This window comes from Natrix helvetica, assembly GCF_964273705.1.
Source record: "Natrix helvetica genome assembly, chromosome: 9".
Classification (NCBI taxonomy): Eukaryota; Metazoa; Chordata; class Lepidosauria; order Squamata; family Natricidae; genus Natrix; species Natrix helvetica.
Genome location: NC_138560.1, coordinates 16,875,472 through 16,893,032, shown reverse-complemented (window position 1 = coordinate 16,893,032; position 17,561 = coordinate 16,875,472). Strand labels below are relative to the sequence as shown.

Below are 17,561 nucleotides of genomic sequence, written 5' to 3'. Positions count from 1 at the left end.
GTCTCTCTGTCTCTGTCTCTCTCTGTCTCTCTGTCTCTCTGTCTCTCTGTCTCTCTCTCTCTCCACTGTACTTATGGCAGGAGAAGTCCTTTCTATATTGAAATGGGCTTTGGGTTAGCAGAGGTTTACTAACTATAGTATAAGTAGTCCTGGAATTACGACCACAAAGAACCCAATGCTTTTGTTGCTAAACGAGACACTTGTTAAGTGAGTTTTGCCGCATTTTATTACCTTTCTTGCCCCAGTTGTTAAGTGAATCATTGCAGTTGTTAAATTAGTAACACGGTGGTTAAGTGAATCTGGCTTCCTCATTGACTTTGCTGGTCAGAAGGTGGCCAAAGTTGATTGCCTGGCTCCAGGGCACTGCAACGAACGGTCATAAATATGAGCCAGTTGCCAAGGTGCAAGAGTCATATGTGTGGAAAACAGTCATAAGTCACTAAATGAATGGTTGTAATGAATGGTCAAGGTGTCAGACCTGGAAGCCATCTTTTGCATTGGGCCTTTAGGCCTGCCACATTTTCTACTGTGGGAAAATGGGAGGGTGGATTATATATAGAGTATGGGTAACGTATAGTCAAAATAACATTCTTTTCTCAGAGATTCAAGGACGTCTTGCCCTGCAGCTGCAATGGTGGGGCTGGGAGGCATCTCCAGTTGGGACGGTGCCTGATTGGGCCGTGTGATGGACAGGTGGGTGCTGGGCAGGGGCTTGGACTTTCTCTTGGGTGGGGAAAACCTGGAAGCTTTCAGATTCGGGTTTTCCCAGATGTGCCAATATGACGTCTCTAATAAAATGGAACTTTGAGGAACCTCAAGCCTCGGGGTCTTCTTTCGTTGGGGGTGTCACTTGGAACCCTGACATTAGGACTGCCTGTATGGAAAGTCGCAAAAAGAGACTTTGCCTAGGCTTAATGCTTTCATCGGAAGGACTTCATCTTTCAGGGATGAAGTTGTTCCAGACTTTGAAAGGAGGACTAGAAGTGAGCCTGATCAAAAGTGAGCAAAACTGGAAGTCTGAACAGAGCAGAACTACAAAAAGCTGGATTTTATTTTCATTTGACTATAACTTACATTAAATTCAGTTAATATATTTCCTCTGCATTTTAATAGCTTTCCTCTAGAGTTACATAAAAAAAAGAAGAAGAGTTTGACAGAAACTTTTCCAGCATCTGATAAACTGGACCCCAATTTGGGGGTAGAGTTATGTGTGAGTGGACTCCCATCTGTTTTCAAGCCAATGATTTAGTATGGAACAACGATCAGATCAAACTATGGGATTGATTTGATTTGGTCGATCGATGTTCAAATCAATTTCCCGCTTGAGCCAAACCTCTTCCGAGTTCTCTGACCGACTCGGAGACGTCTATAGTACAATTTGTTCTCAAGGGTTGGTCCAAATGGAAAAGCTGGTTTGATCTAGAGAGAGTTGAATGGATTGCTTTAGAGCGTGAAATTTCCAAATCAAATCTTTTCATAGCTGTTCGACACGATGGTCGCCACGATGTAAAAAAGATGTGGAGAAAGAGTGCAGAGAAGAGCAACAAAGAGGATTAGGGGACTGGAGGCTAAAACCTATGAAGAACATATGCAGGCACTGGGCATGGCTAGTTTGATGAAAAGAAGGACTAGGGGAGACATGATAGCAGTGTTCCAATATCTCAGGGGTTGCCACAAAGAAGAGGGAGTCAAACTATTCTCCAAGGCACCTGAGGGTAGAACAAGAAGCAATGTGTGGAAACTAATCAAGGAGAGAAGCAACTTAGAACTGAGGAGAAATTTCCTGACAGTGAGAACAATTAATCAGTGGAACAATTTGCCTCCAGAAGTTGTGAATGCTCCAACACTGGAAGTCTTTAAGAAGATGTTGGATAACCATTTGTCTGTCTTTCTGTGCTGTCTAGTTCATTGTCTCCCTGTGGCCAACCAGATACCTCTGAGAAGACCAATGCAAGGCAGGAAAGAAGCAACCCAATTCAGGGACGACACCCAGATTGTCATGGACTCTTTCAGAGGATGGCTTAAGTCTTAAAAACATAGAAAGAACAGTTGCAGCAACTGGGCGTGGCCATAGTGAAAAGAAGAACAAGGGGTGACATGATAGCAGAGTTCTAATATTTCAGGGGCTGCCAGAAAGCAGAGGTGGGGGTGGGGGTGTCAACCTATTTTCCAAAGCACCAGGAGGCAAGACAAGAAGCAATGGGTGGAAATTAATTCAGGACAGGCACAATCTAGAACTGAGGAGAAATTTCTTGACAGTGAGAACAATTAACCAGTGGAACAACTTGCCTCCAGAAGTTGTAGGTGCTCCAACACTAGAGGCTTTTAAGAAGGGATTGGACAACCATTTGTCTAAAATTGTACAGAGTTTCCTGCTTGAGCAGGGAGTTGGACTAGAAGACCTCCAAGACCCCTTCCCACTCTGTTATGGTCTGTTATGATTTATTGCCTGATGCCGCTTTTTCATTCTTCAGGGTGGGTCTTACCTGAAGGGTAAAATCTCTTGGCAGCTACTATTTTTCTGGTTTTTCATTCCATTTGCAGCTGGAGATGGCTATCTCTCTTCTGTCCTGCCCCATCCTCCTAGCCCAACCAAAACCATGAGCAAAATCTACCAGTTCAATCATAACAGGGTTTTTTTTATTTTTAGAAAAGCCACAGACGTTTATTGCTTCCTTCTGAAAAATTTACTATGGCCCGATTTATATTTCTGGATTTTGCACATTCCTGTATTTCTTTCTTGGCAATTTGGAGGGCAAGTATTTGGCTTGTCTTGCTGCCAAACAAAATATTTGAAGGAAATGTTTATTTTCTTCTGGAAATCGCACCAGCTGCTGCCTTAACTGAATACGCTCATTTAGAAGTAAGAATTTAGCCATTGTGAGAGCAAGTATGGCACCGGCACATGCTGCGTGTTGGACCCAATCTATCAACGGAAATGGCAACACTTTGGATCAGGGATCTGGGAAGTGAAGAATGCGTGTTGAACCAGAGGTCACTGCCTGGTTAATATCATCCAATGCTTTGGAGGCTCCCCATTCTCAGCAGCACCGAACAGGAATTCCGCAATGCACGGCTTTCCAAACTGCTCCGTCCTTTTTAAATAAAAGGTTGCCATTATTTTATTTCATAAAAACACAAGCAGACCTATGCTGGATTGGATCATGTCCAGTCTAGCAGTCTATTCTCACAGTGGCCAACTGACTGGACACCTAGTCTCCCAACCGATGGCCTTCAGAAGAATTCCCACTGCCATCAAGGCTAACAGCCTTTTTCTTTGGAGAAAATCTAGATCATGTGTTGACCACATTTTGGGCTGGTGAGAAGGTCTGGAAATTGGCACCAGAGTGTCGTGAGCTATGGGATTTCCCATTCATAAAATAGTTGTCACAGTGGGTGAGGCCACTTTCAAAACGTGCATACATCAAAAGATAAGCAGGTGAGGTTACTCCCCCACCAACTGTAGAGATGCTCTATCAATGATATCAATGAGATACCATGATGGTGCTTCCGAAATAATTATGGGAATTGCTAAATTGGGTGCGCTAAGGGGTCCTTGGTGCTTTCTGAGCTCGGTGGTTTCCTTGCAGACGCTTCATTACCTGAACTAGGTAACTTCATCAGTGCCCTGATGATGTTGCCTAGTTTGGTAATGAAATGTTTGCAAGGAAACCACTGAGCTCAGAGAGCACCAAGGACTTCATAGTTCAACCCTGAGCTACACATTTTCTATGGTTATACCATCACTGCAATTTCCATGGTTTATTATATCATGGGCTCTTGATATGCTTTAGTATTGGAGTTCAATATATTCCAACATGCATATTTTGGCAATGCATAATTGATCACCTGGAAATACCATAGCAAAGGGGCTACCTGGGCAAGGGACCTCCATGTTTTGCGGTTCCAAATCAACAGCCAAGCCTGCACTATGAGCAATCGGAAGCAACCTCACTGGCATCAAGGAACCAAGGCAATATTTTAGCAGAGCCCTTTGGTTCCCAATGGAAATCACTTGCATTCCTTATAAGCTTCTATCCCTCCTTTCTCAGATAGAAATAGAATAGAATAACAGAGTTGGAAGGCACCTTGGAGGTCTTCTAGTCTAACCCCCCTGCTTAGGCAGGAAACCCTACACCACTTCAGACAAATGGTTATCCAACATCTTCTTAAAAACGTCCAGTGTTGGAGCATTCACAACTTCTGGAGGCAAGTTGTTCCACTGATTAATTATTGTAACTGTCAGGAAATTTCTCCTTAGTTCTAGGGTGTTTCTCTCCTTGATTAGCCTCCACCCAAATATTTGTGCAAGCCCTCAAATATTCATCCATGAGATAATGAGGCAGGTCAGTGCCATCCATTCATACATTCCTAAAACAGCTGTCTGCTTTTCTGGACTAAGTTACATTGACTGACAGGATAAACAGGAGGGGGATTTAACACCATGCGTAAATGTTTATGCTGACTTCCCCTCTTCTTTTCCCTCTGTTTTTTTCCCTCCCAAAGCCTTTTTCTGCTCTCTTTTTTCCTATAATCTTCCTCCAGGATAAAATCTGACTTCCCAGCCCAGATGTAATCTTCAATTGATTAAATGCAATCATTTAAAAAGGTTTCACCTAACTAATACAATACAATACAATAGTAGAGTTGGAAGGGACCTTGGAGGTCTTCTAGTCCAACCCCCTGCCTAGGCAGGAAACCCTATACCGTTTCAGACAAATAGCTATCCAACATCTTCTTAAAGACTTCCAGTGTTGGGGCATTCACAACTTCTGGAGGCAAGCTGTTCCACTGATTAATTGTTCTAACTGTCAGGAAGTTTCTCCTCAGTTCTAAGTTGCTTCTCTCCTTGATTAGTTTCCACCCATTGCTTCTTGTTCTACCCTCAGGTGCCTTGGAGAATAGTTTGACTCCCTCTTCTTTGTGGCAACCCCTGAGATATTGGAAGACTGCTATCATGTCTCCCCTAGTCCTTCTTTCTCTTAAGCTAGACATACCCAGTTCCTGCAACCGTTCTTCATATGTTTTAGTCTCCAGTCCGCTAAACATCTTTGCTGCTCTTCTCTGCACTCTCTGCACTCTCTGATTAATGAGCTTGTTGTACAAATAAAGATTGCTCTTAATCCGAGTGTTTACAAAAATTACAGACAACACTTTGTACAGGATAAAGTTCTTTCAGAGGTGGGTTGCTACCAGTTCGCACAGGTTCGGGCGAAGCGGTAGTGGAAATGGCGGCTGGGTCACCGAACTGATAGGGACGGCAGGCTGGCCACGCCCCCAAACCAGTCCCCCAGTTGCTGCAACATTTTTTTTTTACATTTTTAATGTTCTGTGCATGCACAGACCTATTAATAGGCAACTGCGCATGCATGCAATGCGCACGCAAGTCACACACAAACCAAACTGGCAGTAATCTCTGGGTTTTTTCTTGTCTTTCTCTAAAGCAAAAGTCTTCAAACTTGGCAACTTTAAGACTTGTGGACTTCAATTCCTAGAATTCTCCAGCCAGCTATGCTGGCTGGAGAATTCTGGGAGTTGAAGTCCACAAAAAGTTGGGAAGTTGGGGGACCCTGCTCTAAAGCAACAAGTTTTCCAAGACCTTTTCTTTTTCTGCTTCTTTCCATTTTTGTTTTGCGTCTAGTATATTGTCAGCCTGTGGGTAGGGATTAGCTTAATCTTTTAATATCCATGCAGCAGCACCCAGAACGTTGTAGAGACTTTATAAATAATCACAGCAGCAACATCACATCTGGAAAATACTCTACATTTGAGTTAATATCCCGAAATTGCATTTGATTGCCTTTGACTCATAAGCTGCCCATTTGAAATAATTAAAATAATGCCTGCCTGCTTCAGAACACCCATTCCCCCTATATGTAAACATGTATAGTCATCAAGAATTGTTGCAATCAGGATGGACATGTATACATCATTCAAAAAAGAGAGGAAGGAAGGCCAAAAGAGAGGTGGAAACTGCCGATTTGCACAAATTGTAGGCATCCCAGGGTTCCAAAATCTAAAGGTTATCACAAATTGGGAATTTACCAGGGTTCCAAAATGTAAGGGCTGCCACAAAGAAGAGGGAGTCAACCAGGGGTGGGTTCCTACCGGTACGCATGGGTTGCAAAACAGGCAGTGATCCAGGCTGGCCATGCCCCCGAACTGGTTCTCTGGTCTCTGCTACCAATGCCAGCATGTTTTTTAGTACTTTTTTTGGTTCTCCGTGCATTCGCAGAACAATTTACAGTGAACTGCACAAGCGCACACGAAGCGAACTGGTAGCAACGGTGATAGAAACCCACCCCTGGAGTCAACCTATTCTCCAAAGCACCTGAAGGCAGGCAAGAAGCAATTAATGGAAACTAATCAAGGAGAGAACGAACCTAGCACTAAGGAGAAATTTCCTGACAGTGAGAACAATTGACCGGTGGAACAACTTGCTTCCAGAAATTGTGAATGCTCCAACACTGGAGGTTTTTAAGAAGAGATTGGACAGCCATTTGTCTGAAATAGTATAAGGTTTCCTATTTGTGCAGTGGGTTGTACTAGATGACCTCTAAGGTCCCTTTGAAGTCTGTTGTTCTGTTACCTACACAGACCAACCTTTGTCAAGGTTTAAAATCGAAAGTAAAGTGACCTGCATAATTTGTGCACCTGAAATCAAATCACCTATGCACCTGTGATCAGCTGACCTATGTCTACCTGCCTGCACAATCTGTTGGCCATATGTGAAGTCTAGGTTCTCAACTGGTGCCGTGGGTATCAAAGGGCCTTTAAAAAAAATTCTGAGCATTTACACCTCAGTGGCCCTTTTGCAAATGAACAGACCCTGATCAACACAGCTCTCCAAACATGCATTCAATATTCCAGATGTGCTTATAAGTCTGAAAATTGGAGAGGAATTCTCGCTTGGAGTGGGATTGCGCTAGTGTCTGACAACTAGGCCAGTGGTCACCAAATTTGGCAACTTTAAGACTCAAAGACCAACTCCCAGAATTACCCAGCCAGCCATGCTGGGGATACTAGGAGTTGAAGTCAAGGACAAAAGTGCCATTCAACAGGTTCTGACCACTACTGGAGAACCGGTAGCAGAAATTTTGAGTAATTTGGAGAACTGGTAAATACCCCCTCTGACTGTCCCCGTCCCCATCTATTCTCTACCTCCTGAGTTCCAGCTGATCGGGAGAAAATGAGGATTTTGCAGTATCCTTTCCCTGCCATGCCCACCAAGCCACACCCACAGAACCGGCAGTAAAAACTTTTGAATCCCCCCCCCCTGGTCCACGAGTCTTAAAGTTGCCATGTTTGGAGACCCCTACACTAGAACATACAATACAATACAATATACAATACAATACAATAGTAGAGTTGGAAGGGACCTTGGAGGTCTTCTAGTCCAACCCCCTGCCTAGGCAGGAAACCCTATACCGTTTCAGACAAATGGCTATCCAACATCTTCTTAAAGACTTCCAGTGTTGGGGCATTCACAACTTCTGGAGGCAACTTCTGTTCCACTGATTAATTGTTCTCACTATAAGGAAGTTTCTCCTCAGTTCTAAGTTGCTTCTCTCCTTGATTAGTTTCCACCCATTGCTTCTTGTTCTACCCTCAGGTGCCTTGGAGAATAGTTTGACTCCCTCCTCTTTGTGGCAACCTCTGAGATATTGGAACACTGCTATCATGTCTCCCCTAGTCCTTCTTTCTCTTAAGCTAAACATACCCAGTTCCTGCAACCGTTCTTCATATGGCATCTAATTGATGCTTTCAAGGAGAGAATGTGATGAAATGTGATGCTTTCAAGGAGAGAATGTGATGAAAAGAAGGATGGGCAGCCACTGAAGGGAAACTTTGCTGATTTTCAAGAGGGCAACTTTTGAAATCTGTTTTACCAGCAGGGCTCCCCAACTGGAATGAAGCTTCCTTCGCAGCTGGAGGGAAGAGGGAAATGGACATTATAAGAGAATCAGCACTCTTATAAAAACTTGCAAATTCCTCACTAACCCAGTGGAGATTTCCAATGAATGACCCAGCAGTTAAAGCCATTCATCTGTCACTTTAGCTCCCAGGATTGGGTTGCAATCCCAACTCTGTTAGCGGAAGGCGAGGGAAGGAAACCCGTTGAACCGAAATAGGGTGTTAAAGCTAGTTCTGACTTTCTGTTTATTTATCTGTGTGCTGCCCGTGCTGAGGAATACCCTTAGCAAACACAATTCTCCGAGTGTCACGCCTGCTGTAGTTAAACAGCACACAACTCAATGTTAAAGGGGGAAGGAATTGGTTTGAGACAACCTCAAGGATTGCAGAAACACAGAAATACATAACGGCTTTAGAGGGAATGAAAAATGTGAGACAAGGAGAATGAAAAATTGCCAGTTGAGGCCTCAGGCTATTCATTGGCTGAAGAATGCCATTTTAAAAAGAATAACAGAGTTGGAAGGGACCTTGGAGGTCTTCTAGTCCAACCCCCTGCTTAGGCAGGAAACCCTACACCACTTCAGACAAATGGTTGTCCAATCTCTTCTGAAAAACTTCCAGTGTTTGAGCATTTACGACTTCTGGAGAGAAATTGTTCCACTGATTAATTGTTCTCACTGTCAGGAAATTACTCTTTAGTTCTAAGTTGCTTCTCTCCTTGATTAGTTCCCCCCCCCCCATTGCTTCTTGTCCTGCCTTCAGGTGCTTTGGGGAATAGCTTGACTCCCTCTTCTTTGTGGCAGCTCCTGAGATATTGGAGCACTGCTATCATGTCTCCCCTAGTCCTTCTTTTCATTAAACTAGACATACCCAGTTCCTGCAACCGTTCCTCATAGGTTTTAGCCTCCAGTCCCCACATCATCTTTGTTGATCTTTTTGCAACAAAAATGATCCCCCTGTTTGATGTGGAGGAGAACAATAAAACTTGCAAATTAATAGAAGTTTGGAAAATGGACCTGAATATTTTAGTCCAAGTAACAGAACAGTAGAGCAGAGTGGTTTAAGGCGCTGGATTAACACTGGGAAGCCCTACATTCAAATATATCCTCAGCAGAATTTCAACACACAGGTGAGTCAGTTCAACCACCCTTGCAAAGTTGTTGTAGGAAAAAACAAATTAGTGCTAAGAATGCCATTTAAGTTCTTAGAGGAAAGATAGGATATGAATCCATCAAGCAAAACAGAACAGTTGGACTCTTGTTGTTCTCATTGGCTCTTAAGCTAAATGCTGTCCCTGCCTCTTCTCACAATACAGGTAGCCCTCCCTTAAAAATCCTAGTTGGGACCGACAACTCCATCGCTGAGCAAAGCAAACATGAAGGAAAACATCACGCGACCAACCCTCTTAGTGACAGCAGTTTTGGCAGTCTTGGTTGTCACTGTTCAGAGAACCTTCCACAGTTGTAAAAGAAGACACCCTGCAATTGCACCTTGAGACCTCTTGCTGGCTTCCCCAGTGACTTTCTTGGAAACCAGCTGGGGAGACCACAATTGGCAAACAGATTAGTATGGGATGATGTGATTATCTTAAATTCATGATGGTTGCCAAGCACCCGAATCGCGATCATGGGATGATGGGTTGGTTGTAATGGTGCAAGGACCAGTCATAAGGCACTTTTTCCAGTACCTTTGTAACTTTGGATAGTTAAATGCTAAATGAACGGTTGTTACCTTCATTTCTTTCCCCACAACAGAAGGCTCTGTCTTAATACCACCATTTGCTCAGGAACTTCAAGAACTGATTTAAATTTTCTCTCAGTGATGCTTCTGAACTGACTTTGCTATCGGAGGAGGTGGAGGGTGCTACTGCTGGGGCTTCCTATTCTACATTCTAATAGCAACATTCAGTACAGGTAGTCCTCAATTTACAACAGTTCATTTAGTGACTGTCCAAAGTTATAATGGCACTGAGAAAAGTGACTTACTACCATTTTTCACACCTCGGCCATAGCAGCATTACCATGGTCTCATGATCAAAATCCAAACCCTTGGCAACTGACTCATATTTATGACAGCTGCAAATACAAGCAGTCCTCGACTTACAACAGTCCATTTAGTGACTGTTCAAAGTTACAACATTCCTGAAAAAAGTGACTTATGACTGTTTTTCACACCACCACTGCAGCATTCCCACGGTCATGTGATTAAAATTTGGATTCTCAGCAACTGGTCCATATTTATGACAGTTGGAGTGTCTGGGGGTCCTTTGATCCCTTTTTACGACCTTCTAACAAGCGACATCAATGGGGAACAGATTCACTTAGCAACCGGATAACTAATTTATCAATTGCAGTGATTCACTTAACAACCGAGGCAGGAAAGGTCATAAAATGGGGCAAATCTCACTTAGACAACGTCGCACTTAACAACAGGAAATTTTGGCTCAATTGTGGTCGTAATTTGAGGACTACCTGTATTGTTTCTCAATCCGAGAGAACTCACATCACCTCTTGATGCAAGTTGGAATACAAGTATGGGAAGCCACGGAGGCTGCCGATGACTCAAGAGATGAGCATGCGATGAAATGAGATCTTTGCATGCATTCTTGGCCCTCTTAGCATTACATCAGGGCAATGCAATACATTCTGCCCTTGAGAAGTTCACTGAAATTTGGAAGAAATTTCATTGCAAATTCTTGTGCATCAACATGAAATGAGAACTGGGGGGGACGGGACGGGACTAAAGCAGAAGAGTTTTAATCTACCGTTGTGCTTTAAAGTAGGCCCCCGTTTTATCTCTTTAGCCAACAACAGGTTTTATATGATTACCCAACTGGGTAAAATAGCTTTTGAAGATGTTACCTGGTTGGGTAGTGAAATGCCTGCAAGAAATCAACCAAGCTCCGAGAACACCAAGGTTCCTATGGTCTTATTTTTAAAACAAAATTTCAGATAGCAATAAGACTGCTTTCAAAATCTTGTGCCTAGTAATGGGCTACTGAAGAAGAAATACAAAGGAGGGGAAAAATAAAAGCAAGAAGATCATCTTGGCTCCATCCATTCTCTGGACAGGGGAAACTCTGAACCTCAAAGAAAAGTCATTTTCCCTTCATTCCTACTCCTTTGGAAAACTCGTTTGCAGCTGCCAAATTAAGCAGACCGGGGGTGGGGGGACCCTTTTAGAGGCTGAAGGGAGAATTTTTCAAAAGCCAGACCCAGGCTGTGACTTTTGGCAGAAAGGAATGCACGATGACCACCTATCCACTTCCAAACAAGAGAGGGAATGCAATACCACAAAAGAAGAGAACAAAATGACATGTTTCCTTTGGCTGTTCGATGCACCAATATAATTCTTGGTGTATTTTTGGTGCTTCTCATTCTTGGATGAGAAGCAAAACGCCTTCAAAAAAAGAATGAGAAAAGTCCAGTTGCCTCTTGAAAAAAGCACCTTTGGGACAGTGTGGCACCGATTTGTCAAATTATTTTGTCTCGGTTTAAGTGGCTGTCCTCTGCAGCTTTTATGCATTTCTGGAAAAGATGCAGCTGCTTTAAAGAGCTTGTAGATAAGTGAAACACTCGCTCCGTTGTCTGCAGGGCATGATTGAAAAAGTCAAAATGGTGCCCATGGCAAAAACACAACAAGTGGAGCTTTGATCACATCGTTGTGGCCTCCATCTTGAATATTTTAACCATACCCTGCAGATTTTCCTGGTGTTATTAAAAGTTGTTCTCTTTTCATGGTTTCTCTCGTGTTTAACTCTCATCTTTCCTCCAGGAAGGATAAAAATGCATACAGTATGTATGTGTGTGTGTGTGTGTGTGTGTGTGTGTGTGTGTGTTTGTGTACAACACAAATATAAAAAGGCAACATTAAAAATAAAATATGGGTTTCTGTCTGGATGGTCTTCTGTGATGAGCCGAATGACAGAAAGAGGGAGTAGTGAGCTCCCTCCCATATTTGGGCATACCAGGGGTTGTAACACAAATACATGTATGTATGTATGTATGTACGCATGTATGTATGTATGTATGTGTGTTACAACCCCTGGTATGCCCAAATATATGTTGCCTTTGTGCTGATAAATAAATAAAGGGAGACTAGTATAGATCTATTTCAAGCTATTTAACTCTCATCAGCTAGCCATACCCTTACTGGGAATCGAACCAGGGCTGTATTGCATATTAGGCCAATGTAATTGCCACTAAGCCACAGGCTCTCTTCCTTATCAGCTAGGCCAGGGAAATAGGTATGGAAATAGGTATGGAAATAGGTATACAGTATATGTATACAGTATATAATATATACAGTGTGTGTGTGTGTGTGTGTGTGTATACACACACATACATACATACACATACATACACACATACACACATACACACATACATACATACGCATATACATATACAGTACATATACATATATATATTCTCTTTTCCTTTTCTATGATTTAGCATAAAGGCAAAGCTACCAAGACTGTTGTGTGGTCTTCCCAGACTGAAACCAACACGACTGAATTAATTGTTTAAAGAAATTGTCATCGTGGCTTTTGAAACCTGTTGCTGATTATTGTATAAATGTTGCTAGTATTTTTCCATCGCAGAACTGCTTTCTTCAAAATGGAAGAAGACATTCCTGCTACATCTGAGAGCGACCCAGCTCATTCTGCTGAGAGGATCCTGGATGCTGAGGTCTCCTTCATTGCACAAATCTTGACAGAGGACACCACTCTTGTTTCGTCTCACCCCCACCCACCCCCACACACAAATGAGCCACAAAAATCCAACAATGGATCTGGTTGGGCTTTTTATGTATTGCAGCTTTGATATATCCTTGCATCTGGCAACTTTTGCTACCCACATAGGCAACTGTGGGTGGAGACAGAACCCAGTAAAGGAGAAGGAAAATGCATAGTAAAGGGAGAATATTTAGATCAATGCTAGCATAAACGTTTCAAACTTTCACTTAAAACATAGCTTTCATAACTGGAGGGTGGGTTTGGTGCTCTCTGAGCTTTTCTTGCAGACGTTTCATTACAAAAGTAGGTAACGTCTGATGCAGTGATGATGTTACCTAGTTTGGTAATGAAATGTCTGCAAGAACACCAATCAAGCTCAGAGAGCAACAAAGACCCCCAGAATCAAAATGGTGACACCCCCAGGGATGTGATTGAAACTCAACCTAATTTTTTTTTACATAATGCAAATGAAAAATAGGCAGAGTTTTGATCACACTGTCACAGCCATGTTTTGACTTTTTGAGGCATGCTCTGGTGACACCTCACAAGTAACCAAAGCTCTTACCTTGAATCTGGCTCTGAGCTTGTGTACCAAAGTGTCCTGGGGCGCCCAGGGACCCCCGAGAATTGGCCGTCGTCGGAGTGACTCTCATAGAGTGCCGAAGCCTTTCCAGGTCTCCGTAACGATCTTGGAATTTTGTTTGTTCTTCCAACTTCTGCCTGTGCCCTGAAAAAAGCAGGAGAGTGGGGAATAAATCAGCCAAGGTGTTCACGGTTCAACTCACAGGAGCCCCCTGACCCCAGAAAAGGCACATGCAAGTAGTCCTCAACTAATGATCACAATGGAGCCCGAAATTTATGTTGCTGAGCAAGGCAGTTGTTAAGTGAGTTTTGCCCCATTTTACAACTTGTTTTTGTCACAGTTGTTAAGCAAACCATCAAAGTTGTTAAGTAATCTTGCAGTTGTTAAGTATAGGGACTGGCCATAAGTCACTTTTTCAGTGGTGGTGCAACTTTGGACAGTTTTTTAAAATCTATTATCAATTAGAATAGAGCTGGAAGGGACCACGGAGGTCTTCTAGTTCAACCCCCTGCTCAAGTAGGAGACCCCATATCATTCCAGACAGGTGGCTGTCCAGTCTTTTCTTAAAAACCTCCAGTGATGAAGCACCTACAGCTTCTGAAGGCAAAACTGTTCCACTGGTTAATTGTTCTCACTGTTAGAAAGTTTTTCTTTAATTCCAAGTTGTTTCTTCCCTTAATTAGTTTCCATCCATTGTTTCTTGTCTTGCCTTCTGGTGCTTTGGAGAATAAGTTGACCCCCCTCTTCTTTGTGTGGCAGCCCCTCAAATATTGAAATACTGCTATCATGTCACTCCGACTCCTCTAGACCGGCCATCCCCAATTCCTGCAACCATTCCTCATATGTGTCAGGCCTGTAGTTATGTTCTTTTTAGGATCTTTGGCCTGCCACACTTTCTATTAATTTCTTATGCTGTTTCATTAGTGTAGTAGTTGGGAGGGGCGAATAGAAAGGAGTAGGATTGTGGAATGTATTGTTGTCATTCTTTTATAGAAGCTCAAGGTCATCTTTTGTCTCTGCACCTGGACACCTGACCGGAAGCAGAGGGGTGTAGAGGCCAGCGTGGTAGATGATGATTGGGACATGTGATGGATTATGGGGTGTGGGAATAGGATCATGAACTTTCAACTGGGTGGAATTCCAGGAAGAAGATCAGAGTTGGAATTCCACAGAAGTGCTAACTTGCCTGTATGATTAAATTGGAACTTTAAGGATGATTCTGCCTTGGTCTCTGATTGATTTCATGCATGGTATTTAGAACGCTGACATTATGTTTTTGTCTCCAGGCCTTTAATCATCTTACTTGCTCTTCTTTGCACTTTTTCCAAAGTCTCAACCTCTTTTTTGTACTGTGGTGATCAAAACTGCTAAGCAAATGGTTATAAATCAAGGATTACCTGCCCCCTCTAGCACAGTCCCCATCTGAGAGTTTTAATGAGGTAGGCATGGATTTGAACTCAGGTCTTTGCAGTCTGCTTCCAACTCTCTAACCATGATACCACACCGTAGGCCTTCATAAGGGGCAAGAAACGGAGGGCCTGAGCTCCTGGAGGCATCTAGTTGGTTCAACGCTATTGAGGTGCTTGTTGAAGGACTTTAAGTATAATCTTTATTGTCATTATACTTAAATACAACTAAATTGGTTTTAACCTCACTGGCGCAAAATTATAGCAGACACGAAAAAAGAAAGAAAAAGGAAAAAAAAACTAGCGTGTGCATGGAGACATCTCCGTGGTCATGTGGCCGGCATGACTTAATGCCAAAAGCGCACGGAATGCTGTTACCTTCCCACCAAAGGTGGCCCTGTCACTGTGTTAAATTGTTTGCTAGCCTGAACTGACGAATTGAAACTAAATAGTTAAACTGAAAGAGTTACTGCGCAGGTCATAAGGTCTTATCTGACAATGATGTACTGCGCATGCTTATTTTTTTAATTACTTCACATTCCAGACTCTTCTCTTCCCTTTTGATCTTTGTCCGTCTGCCAGGAAAACTGGTAGACAGAATTGCTTTTTCCAAAATGTAACAATTAGTTAGTTTTTGTTTTATTTCCATTTATTATTTTTGTATTAAAAGTTTGTTTTTCATTAGAATATGTTCTCCGGGATTTCTTTATTTCTTTTCTTCGCACCTTAAAGAATATGCCTGTTTGGAAACAGCCGTGATCTAAGACCTCATTTAGTTCAGGGTGAAATCTTCCCCTGACAGGCTCCTATTTTTCTACTTGCATTTTTTACGTGCTTTCAAACTGCTAGGTTGGCAGAAGCTGGGACAAGTAGCAAGAGCTCACTCCATTACACGGCACTAGGGATTCGAGCTGCTGAACTGCCCACCTTTCTAATCGACAAGCTCGCGTCTTAGCCACTGAGCCACAGCTTCCCTCTCCTAACTTCAACCAAGTTCTATTTTTACCTCCCTCGTTGCATGCAACACCTGCAAGATGCAGCGTGTGAAAACTGTGTCCCTGGAAGTGTCCCAAACCAAAGAAATGTGTCCAAAAAGTCCCAGTTGGTCCTTGGCCGTGAATCTGTGGCGAGGGGAATTCCCTCACGCAGAAATCCTTGCAAAACAGCCTCTAGGCAGCTCAATCAACACTGTGTAACAGAATTAAACGCCAGGACCTTTCTGAAATTGTGGTTAAGGCTTTAGACTGGGGACATCCATGCCAAAGACTGGGGACATCCATGGAAGTTTACTGGGAGACCCTGGGCCAGTCATTCTTTCTCTGCCAGGGGAGGGGGAGAGTTTACAGCTTCTTGCTCCTGCCAGAAATATAAGGTGTGTGGCTCACAATGAATAAATAAAAGCATTTATTCTCTTCAGTTAATTTTTTTTGTTTTTATTCTTTCTGTACAGTGTTTGCAGGCTACTTACAACATTTGTTTAAAGGTAAAGGTTCCCCTCGCACATATGTGCTAGTCGTTCCCGACTCTAGGGGGTGGTGCTCATCTCCGTTTCAAAGCCGAAGAGCCAGCGCTGTCCGAAGATTTCTCCGTGGTCATGTGGCCAGACACTGAAGGCGCATGGAACACTGTTACCTTCCCACCAAAGCTGGTGTCTATTTTTGTACGTGCATTTTTAAGTGCTTCCGAACTGCTAGGTTGGCAGAAGCTGGGACAAGTGATGGGAGCTCACTCCATTATGCGGTGCTAGGTATTCGAACCGCCAAACTGCCAACTTTGATTTTGGCCTGAAAAACGGCCTGAAAACAACATGAAAAATAGCCTGGAAAACGGCCCGAAAAACGGCCTGTTTTGGGGTTGTTTTGGGGGCCGTTTTCCAATGCGCCCACAAAGACCAGCTGTGCATGGGCCCACCGGAAACCAGAAGAGCAGCTGGCGACAGCATATGTGCCCACAGAGGGGGCTCTGCATGCTACCTCTGGCACGCCATCATAGGTTCGCCATCACGGGTAAAAGCTATTTTACTTCCCATCTTGTTCAAAGAAGGCAGAACAAGATAGCAAAGAAACTCTGTTGGCTAAAACAGCCAAGAAGCTACTGAATTTTTTCCCTTGGCAGCCACCAGCGCAGCTTCAAATGAAGACAGCCAGTATTTTCAGATTCTTCCCCCTGCCCCACACACACACAAAACACAAGGCGAGCATGTTGCCTCCCCTTGCCCTGACATCCCCTTAAGAAGATCTGTATCGCTACGACATCAAATGGCTGAAATGTTTTCCATCTGGAAGGATGGATATGAATCTGATATGGCAAACCATAATAAAAAACATCCTGGTCCTTTGGGGCAATGTGGAGACATGGGGAATGCAACATCTGAGGCTCGAAAGATACCTTTCAACAGGAGGAGGGGGGAAACAGATCTGGATCTACTGTATTTTCTTCAATCTGCTGGAGATCTATCCTAGATTAGAGGTCGCCTGGCGTCCAGGAGCCTAATGAAAGCAAGGATGAATTGACCCCAATTCTATTCCCCCCACCATGCTTGCTCCTTAAGGCGAGCAAAGATTAAGGAAACCTCCTTAAGCCAACATGATAATTTATAATTTCCAAAAACTCCACCTTCCCTCTTTTTCTCTCTCTCTTTTCCACCTAAGTGGAATTATAAAACAAAATCTCCCACAATATACTGATGGTTTATTGTGGAGGGGTGCTCTTCCTCTGTTTTTAAAGAAAATCCCAGAATGAATCGCCAAGCCACTGCAGCCAAGCAAAACATAATTTTCTTATAGGAATGTGCAAAGTTTTGGGTCGGATGCCCCAAAGATATCCGGAGCACAAAGGGGGTGTGAAAATCGCCCTGGTCTGCATCTTGGCTGCAGGCTGGAGGTGTGTTTGTGCTCCTCTGTTCTTTGAAGCTGCTTCT

The 17,561-nt window shown here is 43.2% G+C and overlaps 1 protein-coding gene across 1 annotated transcript in view; it reads right to left on the bottom strand.

The window, feature by feature from the left end:
- RUNX3 (RUNX family transcription factor 3) overlaps positions 1-17,561 on the bottom strand; it is a 173,857-nt gene that overhangs the window by 18,186 nt on the left and 138,110 nt on the right. The window contains exon 5 of the mRNA XM_081961972.1: positions 13,218-13,379. Within this exon, the coding sequence (XP_081818098.1) occupies positions 13,218-13,379 (162 nt within the window). The remainder of the gene's footprint in view (positions 1-13,217; positions 13,380-17,561) is intronic.